This window comes from Euleptes europaea, chromosome 6 (assembly GCF_029931775.1).
Source record: "Euleptes europaea isolate rEulEur1 chromosome 6, rEulEur1.hap1, whole genome shotgun sequence".
In the NCBI taxonomy this organism is placed as follows: domain Eukaryota; kingdom Metazoa; phylum Chordata; class Lepidosauria; order Squamata; family Sphaerodactylidae; genus Euleptes; species Euleptes europaea.
The window spans coordinates 8,610,206-8,627,353 of record NC_079317.1 but is presented as its reverse complement, the minus strand read 5'-3'; the positions used below and the strand labels follow the sequence as shown (position 1 = coordinate 8,627,353).

Sequence of the window (17,148 nt, the reverse complement as noted above, 5' to 3'; positions counted from 1 at the left end):
AATCACAACTGCTATCCATCTAGACATTAGGAAGAACTTTCTAGCAGTTAGAGCGGTTCCTCCGTTGAACAGGCTTCCTCGGGAGGTGGTTTTGAAGCAGAGGCTAGATGGCCATCTGTCAGCAATGCTGATTCTTTGATCTTAAGCAGATGATGAGAGGGAGGGCATCTTGGCCATCTTCTGGGCATGGAGTAGGGGTCACTGGGGGTGTGGGGATGGGAGGTAGTTTGGAATTTCCTGCACTGTGCAGGGGGTTGGACTAGATGACCCTGGTGGTCCCTTCCAACTCTATGATTCTATCCAGACGACAAAGATCAGTTCCCCTGGAGAAAATGGCTGGTTTGGAGGAGGATGGACCCAACGGCATTGTACACCCTGCTGAGGTGGCTTCCCTCCCCAAACCCTGACCTCCCCCCCACCCCAAATCTCTAGGAATTTCCCAACCCAGAGCTGGCAACCCTAAGGATCTTCTGCTTGCCAAGAAAGGGCTGCTATCAACCCCAGGCCCCCTAAAAATAAACTTAAATATGCACGACCCGCCCCCCCAACTACAAGTCCCGAGGCCGCAGAGCTCCCCAGAGGCCAAGCATGGGGGGTCGTTGGTCCCACCTACCTTCTCCGCCCCACAGCAGCCCCTCACACCCGCCCATCCCTCAGGTGTGCGAAGTCCCTGCCGCACCTGAGCAACCACCCGCCGGAAGTCCCCGTTGGCATGGCGACAGCAGCACCTGCGGGCGGAACTCCCGCCGTTTCCAAACGGACGAGTTTGGCCCAACCCCTTCCTGGGCTGTGAGACGAGGGAGTGCCTGAGCGGCGATCGCGCATGCGCGGCCGTTACAGCCCTTCCCCTCGGGAAAGAAGGTTCAGAGCCGCGGTTCCGGGATTCATGCGCATGCGTCTTAATTGCTTTTCTTTTAAATAGTCCTGCTCAGCCAGTGTCTGGGTGGAAACAAGTGCGCCGCACAAGGGTTCCGTTACAAGGGGAGACATTTTCTCCCTCTCTCATAATAATAAAACGCGGGGTTATCTGCTGAAGCTGGACGGGGAGACATTCAAAACAGATAAAAGGAAGGGTTTCTTCACAAAATGCATAGCTAAATTGTGCAACTCCCTGCCCCAGGATGTGGTGATGGCTGCCAACTTGGAAGGCTTGAAGAGGGGAGTGGACATATTCATGGAGGAAAGGGGTATTCATGATGCATACCTGTTCTCTCCAGGATCAGAGGAGCAGGCCTATTAGGTGCTGTGGAACACAGGCAGGATGGTGCTGCTGCAGTCGTCCTGTTTGTAACTTCCTGGAGGCACCTTGTTGGCCACGGTGTGAATATAATTCACAGTGGGTAGCCGTGTTAGTCTGTTTGTAGTAGTCAAAAAGGGCAAGAGTCCAGTAGCACCTTAAAGACTAACAAAAATATTTTCTGGTAGGGTATGAGCTTTCGTGAGCCACAGCTCACTTCTTCAGATACTTCTTCAGATTCTTCAGGTATCTGAAGAAGTGAGCTGTGGCTCACGAAAGCTCATACCCTACCAGAAAATATTTTTGTTAGTCTTTAAGGTGCTACTGGACTCTTGCCCTTTTTGACTACTACAGTGTGAATAGACTGCTGGACTTGATGGCCTTGGTCTGATCCAGCATGGACTTTCTCATATTTCTTATATTAAGGCTTTAAGAGGGGAGTGGACATGTTCATGGAGGAGAGGACTGTCCATGGCTGCTAGTCAAAATGGATACTACTCATGAGGCACACCTATTCTCTCCAGGATCAGAGGAGCATGTGATATGGCAAACGGGGGTTCGTGGGGGGAGAGAGACCTAGGATCGTTATTTCAAGAAAACAGTTTATTTGCAGCTGCTGACTCAGAGGCCCTAGTGGGCAGAAATCTCTGAGCCCCGATCATACTGAGGAAGGGATATTTATCCAAATTCAAGATAGGACAACCCATCAACATTCAGGGTAGGCTGATAGCACTCCAGACATAGAGGCGGCGCAGTACAGTTCAGTTCTATCCAGTTTCTCCTATCAATGTTTATAGTTCACTCTGACTCTCCATGACTCTTAACCCACTTCCTTAGCACACAGACATACAGGGATATTCTGCCCAGCAACAAGCTATTCCCTGGCTGCCCTAATACATTTTACAGAAAGGAAAAGAGATTATTACAAATCGCTAAATCAGTGGATCTTCCATAGTCAGGGGAAGTCTACCTGCTGTCACACATGCTTATGTCAGGTGCTGTGGATCACAGGCAGGTTAATGCTGCTGCAACCGTCTTGTTTGGGGGCTTCCTAGAGGCACCCGGTTGGCCACTGTGTGAACAGACCGCTGGACTCGACGGACCTCGGTCTGATCCGGCTTATGTTCTTATGCTAAACTCGTGTTCTTAAGGGCAAGAGTCCAGAAGCACCTTAAAGACTAATAAAAATATTTTTTCTGGTAGGGTATGAGCTTTTACAGTATCTGAAGAAGTGAGCCTGTGGCTCACGAAAGCTCACGCCCTGCCAGAAAACATTTCTGTTAGTCTTGAAGGTGCTCCTGGACTCTTGCCTTTTTCTACCACTGCAGACAGACCGACACGGCGGCCCGCTGGGACTGATCTCCGTGTTCTTAAGTTTAAATTACACAGGCCCGTCGTTGATTTGAAATGTAATTGAGGGCCAAACTTGATGTTGTTTTAAGACTCAAATCAGGCCGCCCACCCCAAGCGACTATTTGCCCACGTATGTCTTTCTCCCCCATGGGAAACCTATGGGAGAGGGGATATTTGCACGAGGAAAACAGCATAGGAGAAAAGAGTTGATCCTTCTTCGTGAATGCCAAGGCTCTGATCCCCGAATCCTCCTTCCTCGGATAACCGTCTTGGGGGAATCGGGGGTGGGGTGGGGTGGGGAAGAAGAGTGCTTTGTGAAAGGCGGGGGGGACCCTTTAGCGCGACGGACCACGCGTGGTGGATGGCAGGTAAAGCGATCCGAGCGGCCCGCCATCGCCGATTCGTCTCGGGCACGAGGTTGGTGAGAAGGGCCGAGGGCGGCCGCGGTGCCGGGGCGTGGGGGGGGGGGGATTGTGGCTTGTGGGAGTGGGAGGTCGGAAGAAGAAGAAGGGCTGGAGGAGTCCCTGGCTTGGGTAGTGACTTGCAATGATCCTCCCCCCCTTCCCCTCCCCTCCTTCCCCCCCTCCCTCCCTCCTCCCTCCCCCCTCCCCCCCTTCCCCCCTCCTTCCCCCCTTCCCCCTTCTTCCCCCCCTCCCCCCCTTCCCCCCCCTAGTTAGCCCAGAAAGCAGTAGAATATTGATAAGGGACTTAAGTAGATAACCGATTAAACGATGACCAGTATGTTGTTTCTTGTAGGTTATCCGGGCTGTGTGACCGTGGTCTTGGTATTTTCTTTCCTGACGTTTTGCCAGCAGCTGTGGCAGGCATCTTCAGAGGAGTAACACTGAAGGACAGTGTCTCTCCTGTCCTTCAGCGTTCCTCCTCCGAAGATGCCGGCCACAGCTGCTGGCAAAATGTCAGGAAAGAAAATACCAAGACCACGGTCACACAGCCCGGATAACCTACAAGAACTAATGAACTCTGACCGTGAAAGCCTTCGACAATATTTTAAGGCTGTTAATGATAGGACATTTTGGAGGTAGTTCATTTATAGGGTCACCATAAGCCTGACGCGACTTGACGGCACATCAAACACACAATATGGCTGATTTAAACATAATGTGCCAAAACCACACACATTGACTGGTGCCTGATCTGAGCTGTAGATGATCCAGAGACCCTACCACCTGCTGCTATCGTAGTGGTTAAAAAAGTTCGTTGCCCAGATGTTTTACGTGTAAATGTCAGCACATAACTTCTGAAGTTGTCCATGGAGACCTGGCCTACAGGGTTGCTGGGAGGACACGCACAATAGATTGTAAACTTGTGGTGCATCAGGACATTACTGCTAATGCAGTGATAGACAGGACCCACCACATCCTTGCAAACCGGATCAGGGATTGTATTCCATGTATTAAACAACTGAGAGGGGAAGTTCATTTTTATCCCCGTCTCAATACCCAAGCATATTGTGAATGGGTTGTTCTGGGGAAGTAGCTGTAGAGACCTTGGAATGCTTTGTAGTTGGGTGATATTTTTGATAGTCCTAATAAAAGGTATTCTGCAACGTTTTAACCCCCCTCCAGTAGCGCAGCACAGCTTTTCAAAAATCTGTGTGCAGGAATTTAGAGCCGACATTGTGCGGGGGGGGGGGGGGTAATAGTCCAAGGGGGTGGGAATATGTTATTGGGTGGGCTTTGAGGTCAAGGCTCCATCTAGGCCCTTGCATATCTGGCTGCTATGAGAGAGATTTTGCTAGTTCTGAATTAATGTTGGCTAGCAAACACTGTTACTAATGCAAGATCCCTTTAAAGATGAGTGTTAAGACAAAGAAGAAGAGTTGGTTTTTATATGCCGACTTTCTCTATCACTGAAGGCAGAATCAAACTGGCCAACAACCACCTTCCCTTCCCCTCCCCACAACAGACACCCTGTGAGTTAGGTGGGGCTGAGAGAGCTCTTAAGAGAACTGTGACTGGTCCAGGGTCCCCCAGCTGGCTTCGTGTGGAGGAGTGGGGAATCGAACCCGGTGCTCCAGATCAGAGTCCACCACTCCAAACTACTGCTCTTAACCACTACACCACGCTGGCTTGTGAACAAAAATATACAGGCAGGGGGAGGGAGGAAGAGAACCCTTCCCAAAAACGTAGCGTTGTTGCTCTCAAGGTGATGGTCTGTTGTTCTCTGAAGGTACTTTTTACTAACTCCAGCTCAGCCTCTATATCTCCGCTTTAGGACATCCGTTTAAACAATAAATAAGGGTTAGACTGTGGAGTATTCTGTTTCAGGTACCATTTTTTAAAATTAATTTTGACATAGATATCTTCCATTCGGTTTAGGTAGTAGATTGGCAGTGTGCTAAAACATGGCTGGACAAATATCGGAATCTGATCAGATCAAGCAGGTAAGATACTTTGGGTTGGCTACTGAGAACTGCAAGTGGAAGGTGGTTCTTTCTTGCTTTCCTGCCTCCTCCGGCAGGCCCTTTTGCCTCCTCCCGCAAAAAAACAAACAAACTGATGCTGGGGTGTTGGGTGACCATTCCGGATAAAATTCAGTTTTTCATCAAATTTCAGCAAAAAGGGGGTAATTGGGCAAAGTTGCCTCTTTTCCCCCTCTTGCACTGGAGGAAAAAGTGTTATTAGTTTTGCATTTCATAGGGTCGGACCCAGGGGTCCCCAACTTGGTGCCTGCCAACACCTTTCCTGGCTCTCACCAAGTGTTTTTTGAAAGCGGGCAGGGCCACATGCGGCCCTAGCCTAGCAAGGCTTCTGACTGGCCATTGGAGAGCCGATTGCTTGTGCAAGTTTTTAAAAACATTGCTTTGGCATTAGCAGCCCCCACAGCACAAGGAACTTTGGTGAGGGGTTGAAGGTAAGCTGCAGCAGCCATTTTGCGGCTGGCTCCGCCTCCTGTGGTAGCCATTTAATGGCAGCTGTTTTGTGGACGCGCCCACCCTGCTGCGTCAGAATTCCAAAGGTGCCCGCAGGCTCAGAAATGTTGGGGGCACCTGGTCTAAGCCAGTATCTCTCAAGGATGCGTTTGAAGTGTTGCAGCTTGGCAACGTGAATGGCATTCCTTAGGAAGATGGTTGTTAACCTCTGTGCCCAGTCCTGCATTTGCTGGCACTGAGCTAGCTGTTTAGTTCCGTGCCCTTCTGTTTGATGAGCAGGTGTATTCCTCAGCTGTACTCCCTCTCTGCTACAACCTGTTCTGAAGATCTCTCCGATTTGTTTCCAGTTCAAAGAATTTCTTGGAACATATAACAAACTGACGGAAAACTGCTTTCTGGATTGCGTGCGAGATTTCACCAGCAGAGAGGTCAAGCCAGAAGAGGTATGTGGATTTTCCCCAAGTACTTTAGAATCGTAGCTTGTTGTTGTGAGGATAAAAACGGAGGGGAGACTGCTGTAAGCCTTTTTGGATCCCCGTTGGGATCCAAATAAATGTAATGGAATATGTCCATGGGTTCATGGAGGAGAATGGTATTCATGGCTACTAGTCAAAATGGATACTAGTCATACCTATTCTCTCCAGGATCAGAGGAGCATGCCTATTATATTAGGTGCTTTGAAACACAGGCAGGATGGTGCTGCTGCAGTCGCCTTGTTTGTGGGCTTCCTAGAGGCGCCTGGTTGGCCACTGTGTGAACAGACTGCTGGATTTGATGGACCTTGGTCTGATCCAGCAGGGCTTTTCTTATGTTCTTATGTAATGTTTGATTATTGCCAGAGCATCAGGTGATTAGCAGCTGGTAGACAGAAGACTGATTCATTTCAGGTGTGCAGCCATATTGGTCTGCAACAAAAGAGCAAGATTCGAGTCCAGTAGTACGTGACACACCAAGAAAATTTCAAGGGTGTACGTTTTCAAGAGTTAAAGCTCCCTTTGTCCTTCCTACTTGCATCTAACGAAGGGAGCTTTGACTCTGGAAAGTTTATAATCTGGAAATTTTGTTGGTCTCTAAGGTGCCACAGGAGCCCCGTGGCACAGAGTGGTAAACTGCAGTCCAAGCTCTGCTCACGACCTGAGTTCGATCCCAACAAAAGTCAGTTTAAGGTAGCCGGCTCAAGGTTGACTCAGCCTTCCATCCTTCCGAGGTCGGTCAAATGAGAACCCAGCTTCCTGGGGGTAAAGGGAAGATGTCTTGGGAAGGCACTGGCAAACCTCCCCGTAAACAAAGTCTGCCTCGTAAACGTCAGGATGTGATGTCACCCCATGGGTCAGTAATGCACCCGGTGCTTGCACAGGGGACCTTTACCTTTTTAAGGTGCCACTGGACTTGAATCTCATAGAAGACTGACTATTGCTAAATGGACAGTAAAGATTTGCCAAGCTGTTCTGAATACTTTATCAAAGATTTTCAAAGTTCAGCTTGGCCTCCATCTCAAAGGGAAGCCGGAGGGACAGCTTGCCCATCTGTAAAGTAGAGTTAAGAGTTACTTAATCCACCAGTTTGCATTGAAGATTTGACAGGCTTTATAAAATACTCTGCATGCCACAAGAATTACAAACGGTTACTAGCTACTGGGGTCTTCCTTCCCTTTCCCATACAGATGACCTGTTCAGAACACTGCTTACAGAAGTACTTAAAAATGACCCAGAGGATATCGATGAGATTCCAGGAATATCACATTCAGCAGAACGAAGCGCTGGCGGCCAAAGCCGGACTCCTTGGCCAGCCTCATTAAGAAAGGAGTTGCCGACGTCAATCACGTTGCATGCAAAGGTGCATTTTTCACAACAGGTGACGTGGGTACGTCCACCAGCTTGTAATGGAACAGCTCAGAGACCAATTGAAACATGGAAATCATTGGTGGCTGCCTCTGCAGCTAGCCTTGGTGCTGATAGAGCCTGTTCCTAGAGCATCCTCTTTCCCTGCCGTGGAATAATGTCGACGCAGCCTTTTCTGGAGGCCAACAGATCGGCTCTGCTGTGACTGGGCTCGAGATGGGCAGGGAGCGAACTGCGGGCTGCGTCCTGCCACTCCGCTCACATCAGTGGCCTCCTCCAATCCCAAGAGCCTCCCTCCGACGCTCTACGGAAGATGCTGTTGCAAGCAGAGCTGCAGGAGGCGACCCACTGTTCTGTGACCCCCCTCCCCAGCATAACAATAACGACTGTCCAATTTAAAACGCAGGCGTGTATGTTCTGAAAATTAAATCCCAAAGTGAATAAAGCAAGGTTTATTTTTTATTTAATCAAAGTGAAATAAATGGAAATTGTTGTTGTATGGAGAGTCTTTCTAAAGGAGGGCTTGCCATCTGCCCTAAGGTCCGGCCTTAAGAGTAGCCCCGGGCGTGATGCTGCGTTCTCACTCGTCCGGCGGATCCTGCTCGTTCAGGGCTGCCTCGAGCCGCTGGCAGAGAAAACAGACTTGTAGGTGGTAAAGCTACTGACTCACAAGGCATTTTGAGCGCTGGATAATTTGTTTATTTTTAACCTATTAGACTTCCTTTCTTTTCCTGGGCATAAACATTGGCCATTAGAGGGTTCTTCGCATCATTCCCGTGCATTAATCTATAGGGAAGAACTCATAGGAATCTAAGGAAAAATGACCATTTGGATGTAAGCGGGGTTGGGTTCAGTGGGTTTAACATACTGATATATTAGAAGATTAGTTGGTTTTTATATTAAGCAATAGCTTTATTTGCATTTAGCCATAGGCCATTACAGACATGTCCAGTTGGTTTTTATATGGTGACTTTCTCTACCACTTAAGGGAGACTCAAACTGGCTTACAATCACCTTCCCCTCCCCAGCACAGACACTCGGTGAGGGAGGTGGGGCTGAGAGAGCGCTAAGAGATATATGACTAGCCCAAGGTCACCCAGCATGCTTCATGTTTAGGAATGGGGAAACAAATCCAGTTCACCAGATTAGCCTCCCCAGCTCATGTGGAGGAATGAGGAATCAAACCCAGTTCTCCAGATAAGAATCCACTGCTCCAAATCACTGCTCTTAACCACTACACCACACTGGCTGTCCTGTTAGGCAATGAGGAATTTTTCCCAAGGCCCTATCCCCACCCAAGTTATTATACAGCCTGCGACTGTAAAAAAAAAAAAAAAGCTACTGCTGTGCCAGCTGAAATTTGTGTACAAAAGCAGGGTCTGAAGAACATGCAGCACTTCCTGCTGTTGAGATAGTAATTAAAATGTGAGGCAATTAACTTCGCACCTCATTTTTTTCCCCCAAATCAAAATTCCTGACTGTACAGTGTCATAGTTGGGCTCTGACTGATAGGCAGGGGAGGAATGGGAGACAAAAAGAACCCTGCCTCCCATTAGAAGGGGGGGTAGGGGAACATACATATACATGAACCTGCCTGATACTGAGTTTGACCCGTGGTATATTGCAATCACTATTGTCTACTCAGACTGGTAGCAGCTCTCCAGGGTCTCAGGCAGAGGTCTTTCATAAAACCTATTGCCATATCCTTTTAACTGAAGATAACAGGGCTGTGGGTCAGTGGGAAAGCACCTACTTCATGCAGAAGGTCCCAGGTTCAATCTCTGGCATCTCCAGTTGGAAGGATTGGGCAGTGGGTGATGCGGAAGGCTTTTGCCCGAGACCCTGAAGAGCGGCTGCCAGTCTGAGTAGACAATCCTGACCGTGATGGACCAACGGTTTGATTCAATGTAAGGCAGTTTCATGTGAGAGCAAAAACTGGCTCTCAGTGCTGCGGCCGCCCCCTTGCACAGGGCTGTGGCAACTGGCTCACTCTCCACTACAGCTGTTCACCCAACCCTCACTGGTGAGAGCTGTCAGCTTGCTGCAGCAAGTTACCAGAGGTTAGCCCTCACTTGGGCATCAGCCCACCGAGACTTTACCTGCGAGCCTTAATGGCCAAGCCTTCCCTGCCGATAGAACCCTGTGCAAGCAATGACCTGAAGGCCTCAATACCCTCTGAATTCCAGTGCTGGTGAACGCTGACTTGGTTTGGCTGTAACCCCTAACCCTGCTTTGGCGTTCCATGAGCAAGCTTTGGGCTCATTTGCTCCCCTGTCTTTCGATTTTCTCCCTTACTGCGTGTGGCGACTGCATCATTTGCTGTTCTGTGTCAGAAACAGGTAGATTATGATAACCATCTTCAAGTACTTGAAGGGCTGTCATATAGAGGAGGGGGCCGAGTTGCTTTCTGTTGCCCCAGAAGGTTGGACCAGAACTAACGGGCTGAAATTAAACCAAAGGTTTCTGTCTAGACATTAGGAAGAATTTTCTAACAGAGCGATTCCTCAGTGGAACAGGCTTCCTCGGGAGGTGGTAAGTGCTCCTTCCCTGGAGGTTTTTAAGCAGAGGCTAGATGGCCATCTGTCAGCAGTGCTAATTCTATGACCTTAGGCAGTTCATGAGAGGGCGGGCATCTTGGCCGCCATCTAGGCATGGAGTAGGGGGTCACTGGGGGTGGGGGGGGAGAAGGTAGTTGTGAATTTCCTGCATTGTGCAGGGGGTTGGATTAGATGGCCCTGGTGGCCCCTTCCCACTCTGAGTCTATGGTTTCTGCACCTCAGAGACCTGGAATTGACATGCGAGCGTTAACCAAGTCACCGAGCTCTCTGCGCCACAATTCCTCTGCGTTTTTAAAAGTACCTACTTGCGTTACGTACGGAATTCTGTGCACCAGCATCTCAAATATTTCAGGTGGTAGAGTCTGCTCCAGGATGTGCATGAGCTGGGTTGGATCTGTACACGTTGAAAGTGCGCTGGTGAGGTGTTCAACAGCCTCTGTGTGCTCTCCTGTAACCAATTTACATTCCTGAAGCCTAGCCTGTATGAGCATAATCCCACCAGTCAGCATTAACACTCTGCCCCACCAACCTCCGTCTTTGTGTCAATTGGGGCCAGATGCTCAGCTGGAGGCTGTTCCTATCTAACCAAAATCCTCTGAGGTAGCAAAAGATGCAATTGCTGTGCTTCCTGCTTTGCTTATTGGCTTACCTAAAGATAAAGGCCCCCTGTGCAAGCACTGGGTCATTCCTGACCCATGGGGTGACATCACATCCCAACGTTTTCTAGGCAGACTTTGTTTGCGGGGTAGTTTGCCAGTGCCTCCCCCAGATATCTTCCCTTTACCCCCAGCAAGCTGGGTACTCATTTTACCGACCTCGGAAGGATGGAAGGCTAAGTCAACCTTGAGCCAGCTACCTGAAACCAACTTCCGTTGGGATCGAACTCAGGTCGTGAGCAGAGCTTTTGACTGCAGTATTGCAGCTTACCACTCTGTGCCACGGGGCTCACATTGGCTCACCTACTGCCGGAGAAAAGTCCCTCCCTTTTTGCTACTGTGTGAGTCACAACCAACTTAGGGTGACCCCATAGGGCTTTCAAGGGAAGTGAGAAGCAGATTTGCCTATCAGCTAAGCAGATTTAGATGCTTAGGGCAGTTTAGCTTGGAAAGAAGGTGGTTAAGGGGAAACACGATAGAGGTCTATCAAATTATGCATGGTGTGAAGAGAGTGGAAAGGGAGAAGCTCTTCTCCCTCTCGTAATAACTAGAAAGCAGGGTCATCTGTATATCGAATTCGATGGTCTCCAACTATTGAGGCAGTAATTAGCCAGTTTAATTCCCAAGAGTTTCAAGAGAGAGAACGAAAATTTTTAATGAGTACTTCAAAAAATGATTACATTACACATTTGTACTCTTTATTCAAAGTACTCGGATGGGAGACCACCAAGGAAGTCCAGGGCTGCTACGCAGAGGCAGGCAAAGGCCAACCACCTCTGTTAGTCTCTTGCCTTGACAACTTCATGGGATTGCCATAAATTGGCTGCGACTTAATGTCACTTTCCTCCCCCATTACTCAATAACTTTCAAGCAATTTCAAGTGTCGCATGTGTACACCAGCATGCTGCAGAAAGCCCACGCCTCCTATCCTTACCTTTTGCCAGCCATAGTTCACCCAGCTGTATCTCTTGCAGAAAGAACTCTTGCACTTTGGCAGTTTCCTTCCGCTCGCGTAACTGTTATAAAAAAATCGTTTTTGTCATAGAAGACAATCTGAAAGTTAACTAGAGTAAGGTTGTAACAACACCAAAGTTACAAAACCCCAATATCTTTTTTCAAATATGACATTTCCACCTTTGGGTGGGGGGCAATCCTATTAAGACTCCAGTGACTGCCTTTCATAAGCAAGTCCCACCAACTACAACAAGTCTCCAATCTGTGAGACTACTCAATGCATACTGTTATGGACAGGCATAGTAGTGGAAGAATTATGCCCAGATTAGTGCATTCTCCCATTCAGCAAAACTACTACTACACATACTATCTGAAGGAGGAGTGTTCACAGAACCTGCCAACCATCAGATTGCTATAATCAGTGGAGACATCTGAAATATATTTCTGATAGTTTTTACTTAATTTGTTTTCCATCCTTGCTTTATTAGGATTAAAGACTGAGGCGGGTGACAATTTATTCTGTACTAAGCAATACATGAAACGTTCACCCGAAGTTGAAGAAACACAGCTAATCTGCATATTCATGAGTTGCATGTAATTATCAAAGTGCACATCATTTTCAAAACCTAGAAAATGCAAAACCACGTTTAGTGAGTTATACTGTACAGCCTTTTTCTAATTACTCCAGTACAGAAACCCTCAATATTCTGAACCTTTGGGGAAAAAATGTTTTAATAAAAACATTCTTAAGAAATGTTTCTGCAAAATAACATTTGGGAATGTGCAAGTCCCTCAATCCTTTTGCTACTGTCCCCTTAATGATATCCTAAATTGGATTTCTTTCTTTTTTTAAAATCACCTTGAACAACACAGAAATCAGTTTCGAGCTCCTCTTGTCTCTGAAATGGCTCCGCATCTTTTTGGCAAAAGATTAGCTAAGATCCAGTTTGCACAGCCATTTCTGTGTAGGTTTGGGGCGGTATAAGCTTTCAAGAGTCAAAGCTCCCAAAAGCTCTGACTCTCGAAAGCTTATACCCCACAAATCTTGTTGGTGGTACTGGACTTGATTCTAGCTTTTCTACTGCAGACCAGCATGGCTACCCTTTGAAACTGTCTTCATGGAACATATTTTGAAACATAATCCTTCACCTCTTTCTCACGCTCTTTTGCTTGTTCACGCTCTTTTCTTCTTTCTGCAAGAATAACCCATAAAATTTAGTATCTGCGTTGAATAGCTGTGAACAAGTTTAAGAGGGCTATCACCATGGTTAAGTAAGTTTCCCTTGCTATCAGCTTTCTCTAATCACAGTTTTTTACATTCCCTGGTCGGGAAAGGGCAGGATTAAAATCTAATAAATAATAATAATAAAACTATACCCCTAAGGGACTTTTAAATATTATGATGAATTGGTACAATTATAATTCTTTACCTCTTTATTTTCTGTGGATCTCCAGAGCTTAAATATGGGTTAAGGGGCAGCTATACTTTAGTATCATAGGGTATTCCTTGGCTCCATCATCAACCAAAAGGGAGACTGCAGCCAAGAAATCAGAAGGAGATTGAGACTGGGAAGGGCAGCCATGAAGGAGCTAGAAAAGATTCTGCCTGAACTGACCCTAGAAGCTAAAATGACTAAACTGAGGCTGTTGTACTTTGGCCACTTTATGAGAAGACCAGAGTCACTGGAAAAGACAATCATGCTAGGAATAGTTGAGGGCAGCAGGAAAAGAGGAAGACCCACCAAGAGATGGACCGACTAGATAAAGGAAGCCACAGCCATCAATTTGCAAGATCTGAGCAAGGCTGTCAAAGATAGGACATTTTGGAGGACTTTCATTCATAGAGTCGCCATGAGTCATAAGCGACTTGACGGCACTTAGCACACACATACTTTAGTATCATATTGTGACAGTTTTGCATGACCTGGCAATACACATGACAGCCAGGGAGGTTCATTTTGAACCACCAATAATATGATACATCAAAAAAAAAAATAGGGGCAGCTATCATCAACGGACAGAACCAACATTATAAATCTCTAAATAAACCCTCTTTGTTTTGAAACCACTGCAGGACGGGGATCTGTTGCAGGATAAATGAATACACCATGCAGCATACGGAAAAAGAATGTATAATAGTGTAGAATGAGGGTTATGGGTAATCGAACAGAGTTCTTGGTTGGCGAAATAGGGATCCTAAGAAGAGCAGGTTCAAAACTATAGGTGTTAAATCCCTTAGTTAAACCTGGGACTTATTACAGGTATTTAAGGTTGACAATGAGGAAATTGAAATTGTTGAAGACTTTCTATTCCTTGGCTCCATCATCAACCAAAAGGGATACTTGCAGCCAAGAAATCAGGAGATTGAGACTGGGAAGGGCAGCCATGAAGGAGCTAGACAAGATTCTTAAGTGTAAGGATGTGTCCCTGGCCACCAAGACTAAGTTAATTCATGCCATCGTATTTCCTATTACTATGGATGGGTGTGAAAGCTGGACATTGAAGAAAGCTGATAGGAAGAAAGTAGATTCCTTTGAAATGTGGTGTTGGGGGAAAGTGTGACGGATACTATGGACTGCCCCACCCCCAAGAAAATCAGTGGGATCTAGATCAAATCAAGCCTGAACTGTCCCCAGAAGCTAAGATGAGTAAACTGAGGCTGTCGTCCTTTGGTCGCATCATGAGAAGACAAGAGTCACTGGAAGAGATGATCCTGCTAGGAAAAGTGGAAGGCAGCAGGAAAAGAGGATTGACTCTTCATAGAGGATTGACTCAATAAAGGAAGCCACGGCCCTGTTTGCAAGACCTGAGCAAGGCTGTCAAAGATAGGACGTTTTGGAGGACTTTGATTCATGGGGTCGCCAGGAGTCAGAAGCAACTTTGCGGAGCTTAACATACACACAGGGCGAAAATGCACAGGAGGTTTTGCCTTGGATTTGCCACTCTCTAGATGCATATTTTCCCCACCTGAATTCCCAAAACTCTGCATGGGGGGCTTATTTTTGATCAATTTGGCTGGGGGAAATGTGCATGTAGAGAGCGGCAAATCCAAGGCAAAACCTCCCATGCGTTTCCGCCCTAAGTCCTCTTTTAGGAACAGACCATTTTTTCCTCCAGGCCGGATGGCAACCTGACAAGGTCGCTATATTTCATGACTGCAGTGTCTATAACATCTAGGGTTCCCAGGTCCTTCTTCGCTACTGGTGGGAGGTTTTTGGGGCGGAGCCTGAGGCGGGCGGGGTTTGGGGAGGGACTTCAGTGGCATAGAGTCCAATGGTCAAAGCGGCCCTTTTCCTCCAGGGGAACTGATCTCTGTCGGCTAGAGATCAGTTGTAATAGCAGGAGATCTCCAGCTACTACCTGGAGGTTGGAAAAAAAGGGAAAGGCTCAGTGCTGTACAGTAGGTAAAGCAAACCAGAAACAGCACGCAAGAACAATATATAAATATATTAAAGTGACAAGTGAAAAGGTGAAATAAGCAAAAATACAAACAGAACAAAATGCACAAATATATACAATTGTATATATTTTGTTGTATATATTTGTGCTTTTTGTTGTTGTTGTTGTATATATTTGTGCATTTTGTTGTATTTTTGCTTCTTTCACCTTTTCTCTCGTCACTTTAATATATTTATATCATATTGTTCTTGCGTGCTGTTTCTGGTTTGCTTTGCGCTACCTGGAGGTTGGCAACGCTAACAACATCACTTTGTGTGACATATGTGTGCGCCCGAAGCAGAAGCCACGATGAGGTGCGGGGGGGGGGGGGGAGAGGCCTGTGTGTGTGTGTAGGTGGGGAAGTTTTGCTTTTCCTCTAGGGATGCGCTTGACTCCACCTGCCTGAGTGGAAAGTTGCCAGGGGCCATTGCTGGGTGCCTACAGCCCCTCACTCCTTCCTGCCTTGAATATATATAGGCCAGTGGGGGTGGGCTCTCTGGGAGCTTACCCTCCTCCCCAGATGGGCCTCTCCTCAGGGCAGCTGATCTGCCCGGAGCCATGCTTGTGGAGGGGCTGTGGCTTAGTCATAGAGCATCTGCTTGGCATGCAGGAAGTCCCAGGTTCAATCCCCAGCATTTCCAGTTAAAGGGACCAGGCAAGTAGGTGATGTGAAAGACCCCTGCCTGAGACCCCGAAGAGCGGCTGCCGGTCTGAGCAGACAATACTGACTTTGATGGACCAAGGGTCTGGTTCAGTATAAGGCAGCTTCATGTGTTCATGTATCTTGGGGAGGGGCTGTGGCTCTGGCTCCATGGTAGAGCCTCTGCTCGGCATGCAGAAGGTAACCCAGGTTCAATCCCTGGCATCTCCAGTTTAAAGGGACCAGGCAAGTAGGTGATGGGAAAGACCTCTATCTGAGACCCTGGAGAGGGGCCGTGGCTCAGAGGTAGAGCATCTGCTTGGCATGCAGAAGGTCCCAGGTTCAATCCCCGGCATCTCCAGTTAAAGGGACCAGGCAGGTAGGTGATGTGAGAAACTTCTCTGCCTGAGACCCTGGAGAGCCGCTGCCGGTCTGAGTAGACAATACTGACTTTGATGAACCAAGGGTCTGGTTCAGTATAAGGTAGCTTCATGTGTTCATGTATCTTGGGGAGGGGCTGTGGCTCTGGCTCCATGGTAGAGCCTCTGCTTGGCATGGAGAAGGTCCCAGGTTCAATCCCCGGCATCTCCAGTTAAAGGGACCAGGCAATGAGGTGATGTGAAAGACCTCCGCCTGAGACCCTGGAGAGCCGGTCTGAGTAGACAATACTGACTTTGATGGACCCAGGGTCTGGTTCAGTATAAGGCAGCTTCATGTGTTCATGTGTGTTCATGTGCACACACGCTTAAGACCCGGGTGTGCGTGTGAACCCCTCGCAGACTCGGCTCCTTCCCCGCCCCCGATATGGGGAGAGGGGCCGCCCAGGCCCAGGCCCAGGCCCAGGCCCAGGCCCACTCACTCTCCCGCAGCCTCCGCTGGAAGTCGGGGCCGCCGCGCCGCCGCCGGTCGAAGCGGGCGCAGCAGTAGGCCAGGGCGGCTAGGCCGCAGGCGGCCGCCAGGAGCCACAGCAGCAGCAGCAGGCCAGGCCGCGGCCGGCGGCCCATGAGGGCGGCGGGGAGGGAAGGCGAGGAGGCCCGGCCGAAGCCCCAGAGAGAGAGAGGGTTTCGGGGCGGAGCCTAAAGAGGGCGGGGTTTGGGGCGGGGCGGGGCTTCGACGCCACAGAGCCCAATGGCCAGAGCGGCCCTTTTTCCTCCAGGGGAACTGATCTCCCTCTGCTGGAGATCAGTTGTAATAGCGGGGAGGGGAGGGGCCGTGGCTCCGTGGCGGAGCGCCTCCGCTTGGCGCGCAGAAGGTCCCGGGTTCGATCCCCACTTCAGGGGATATGAAAGACCTCCGCCTGAGACCCTGGGGAGCCGCTGCCAGTCTAAGTAGGCAATGGCTGTTACCGTATTCACAGCGACGTTTGAAAATGTTATAAAAAATACTGTTCACACTTACTTTTTTTTTTTAATAAAAAGTTTTATTATTTTTCTATGCTAATTAGACAAAGTGTTCAACAATCAATATAGGTAAAAATCACAGTATAAATTCTAATTAACAATTGCTGAAAATACATACCTATAAGGATAAAAAATAAAATACAGAGACTTCCCCTACACCTCCCTCAATCTTGTCATT

The 17,148-nt window shown here is 48.2% G+C and overlaps 2 protein-coding genes across 2 annotated transcripts; one reads left to right on the top strand and one right to left on the bottom strand.

Moving 5' to 3' along the window:
* The first annotated feature begins 2,950 nt into the window (after positions 1-2,950).
* Positions 2,951-7,284, top strand: TIMM9 (translocase of inner mitochondrial membrane 9). Its single transcript, XM_056851729.1, has 4 exons — positions 2,951-3,011; positions 4,934-4,994; positions 5,831-5,926; positions 7,147-7,284. The coding sequence occupies exons 2-4, from the start codon at positions 4,956-4,958 to the stop codon at positions 7,279-7,281; spliced, it is 270 nt and encodes an 89-aa protein (XP_056707707.1). The 5' UTR covers positions 2,951-3,011; positions 4,934-4,955; the 3' UTR covers positions 7,282-7,284.
* Positions 7,285-7,904: 620 nt separating this feature from the next.
* On the bottom strand, positions 7,905-16,574 carry TOMM20L (translocase of outer mitochondrial membrane 20 like). Its single transcript, XM_056852128.1, has 5 exons — positions 16,430-16,574; positions 12,642-12,685; positions 11,473-11,554; positions 10,188-10,330; positions 7,905-7,949 (listed from the first exon to the last, which is right to left on the bottom strand). Exons 1-5 carry the CDS (start codon positions 16,572-16,574, stop codon positions 7,905-7,907), a joined length of 459 nt encoding a protein of 152 aa, XP_056708106.1.
* Positions 16,575-17,148: the final 574 nt, after the last annotated feature.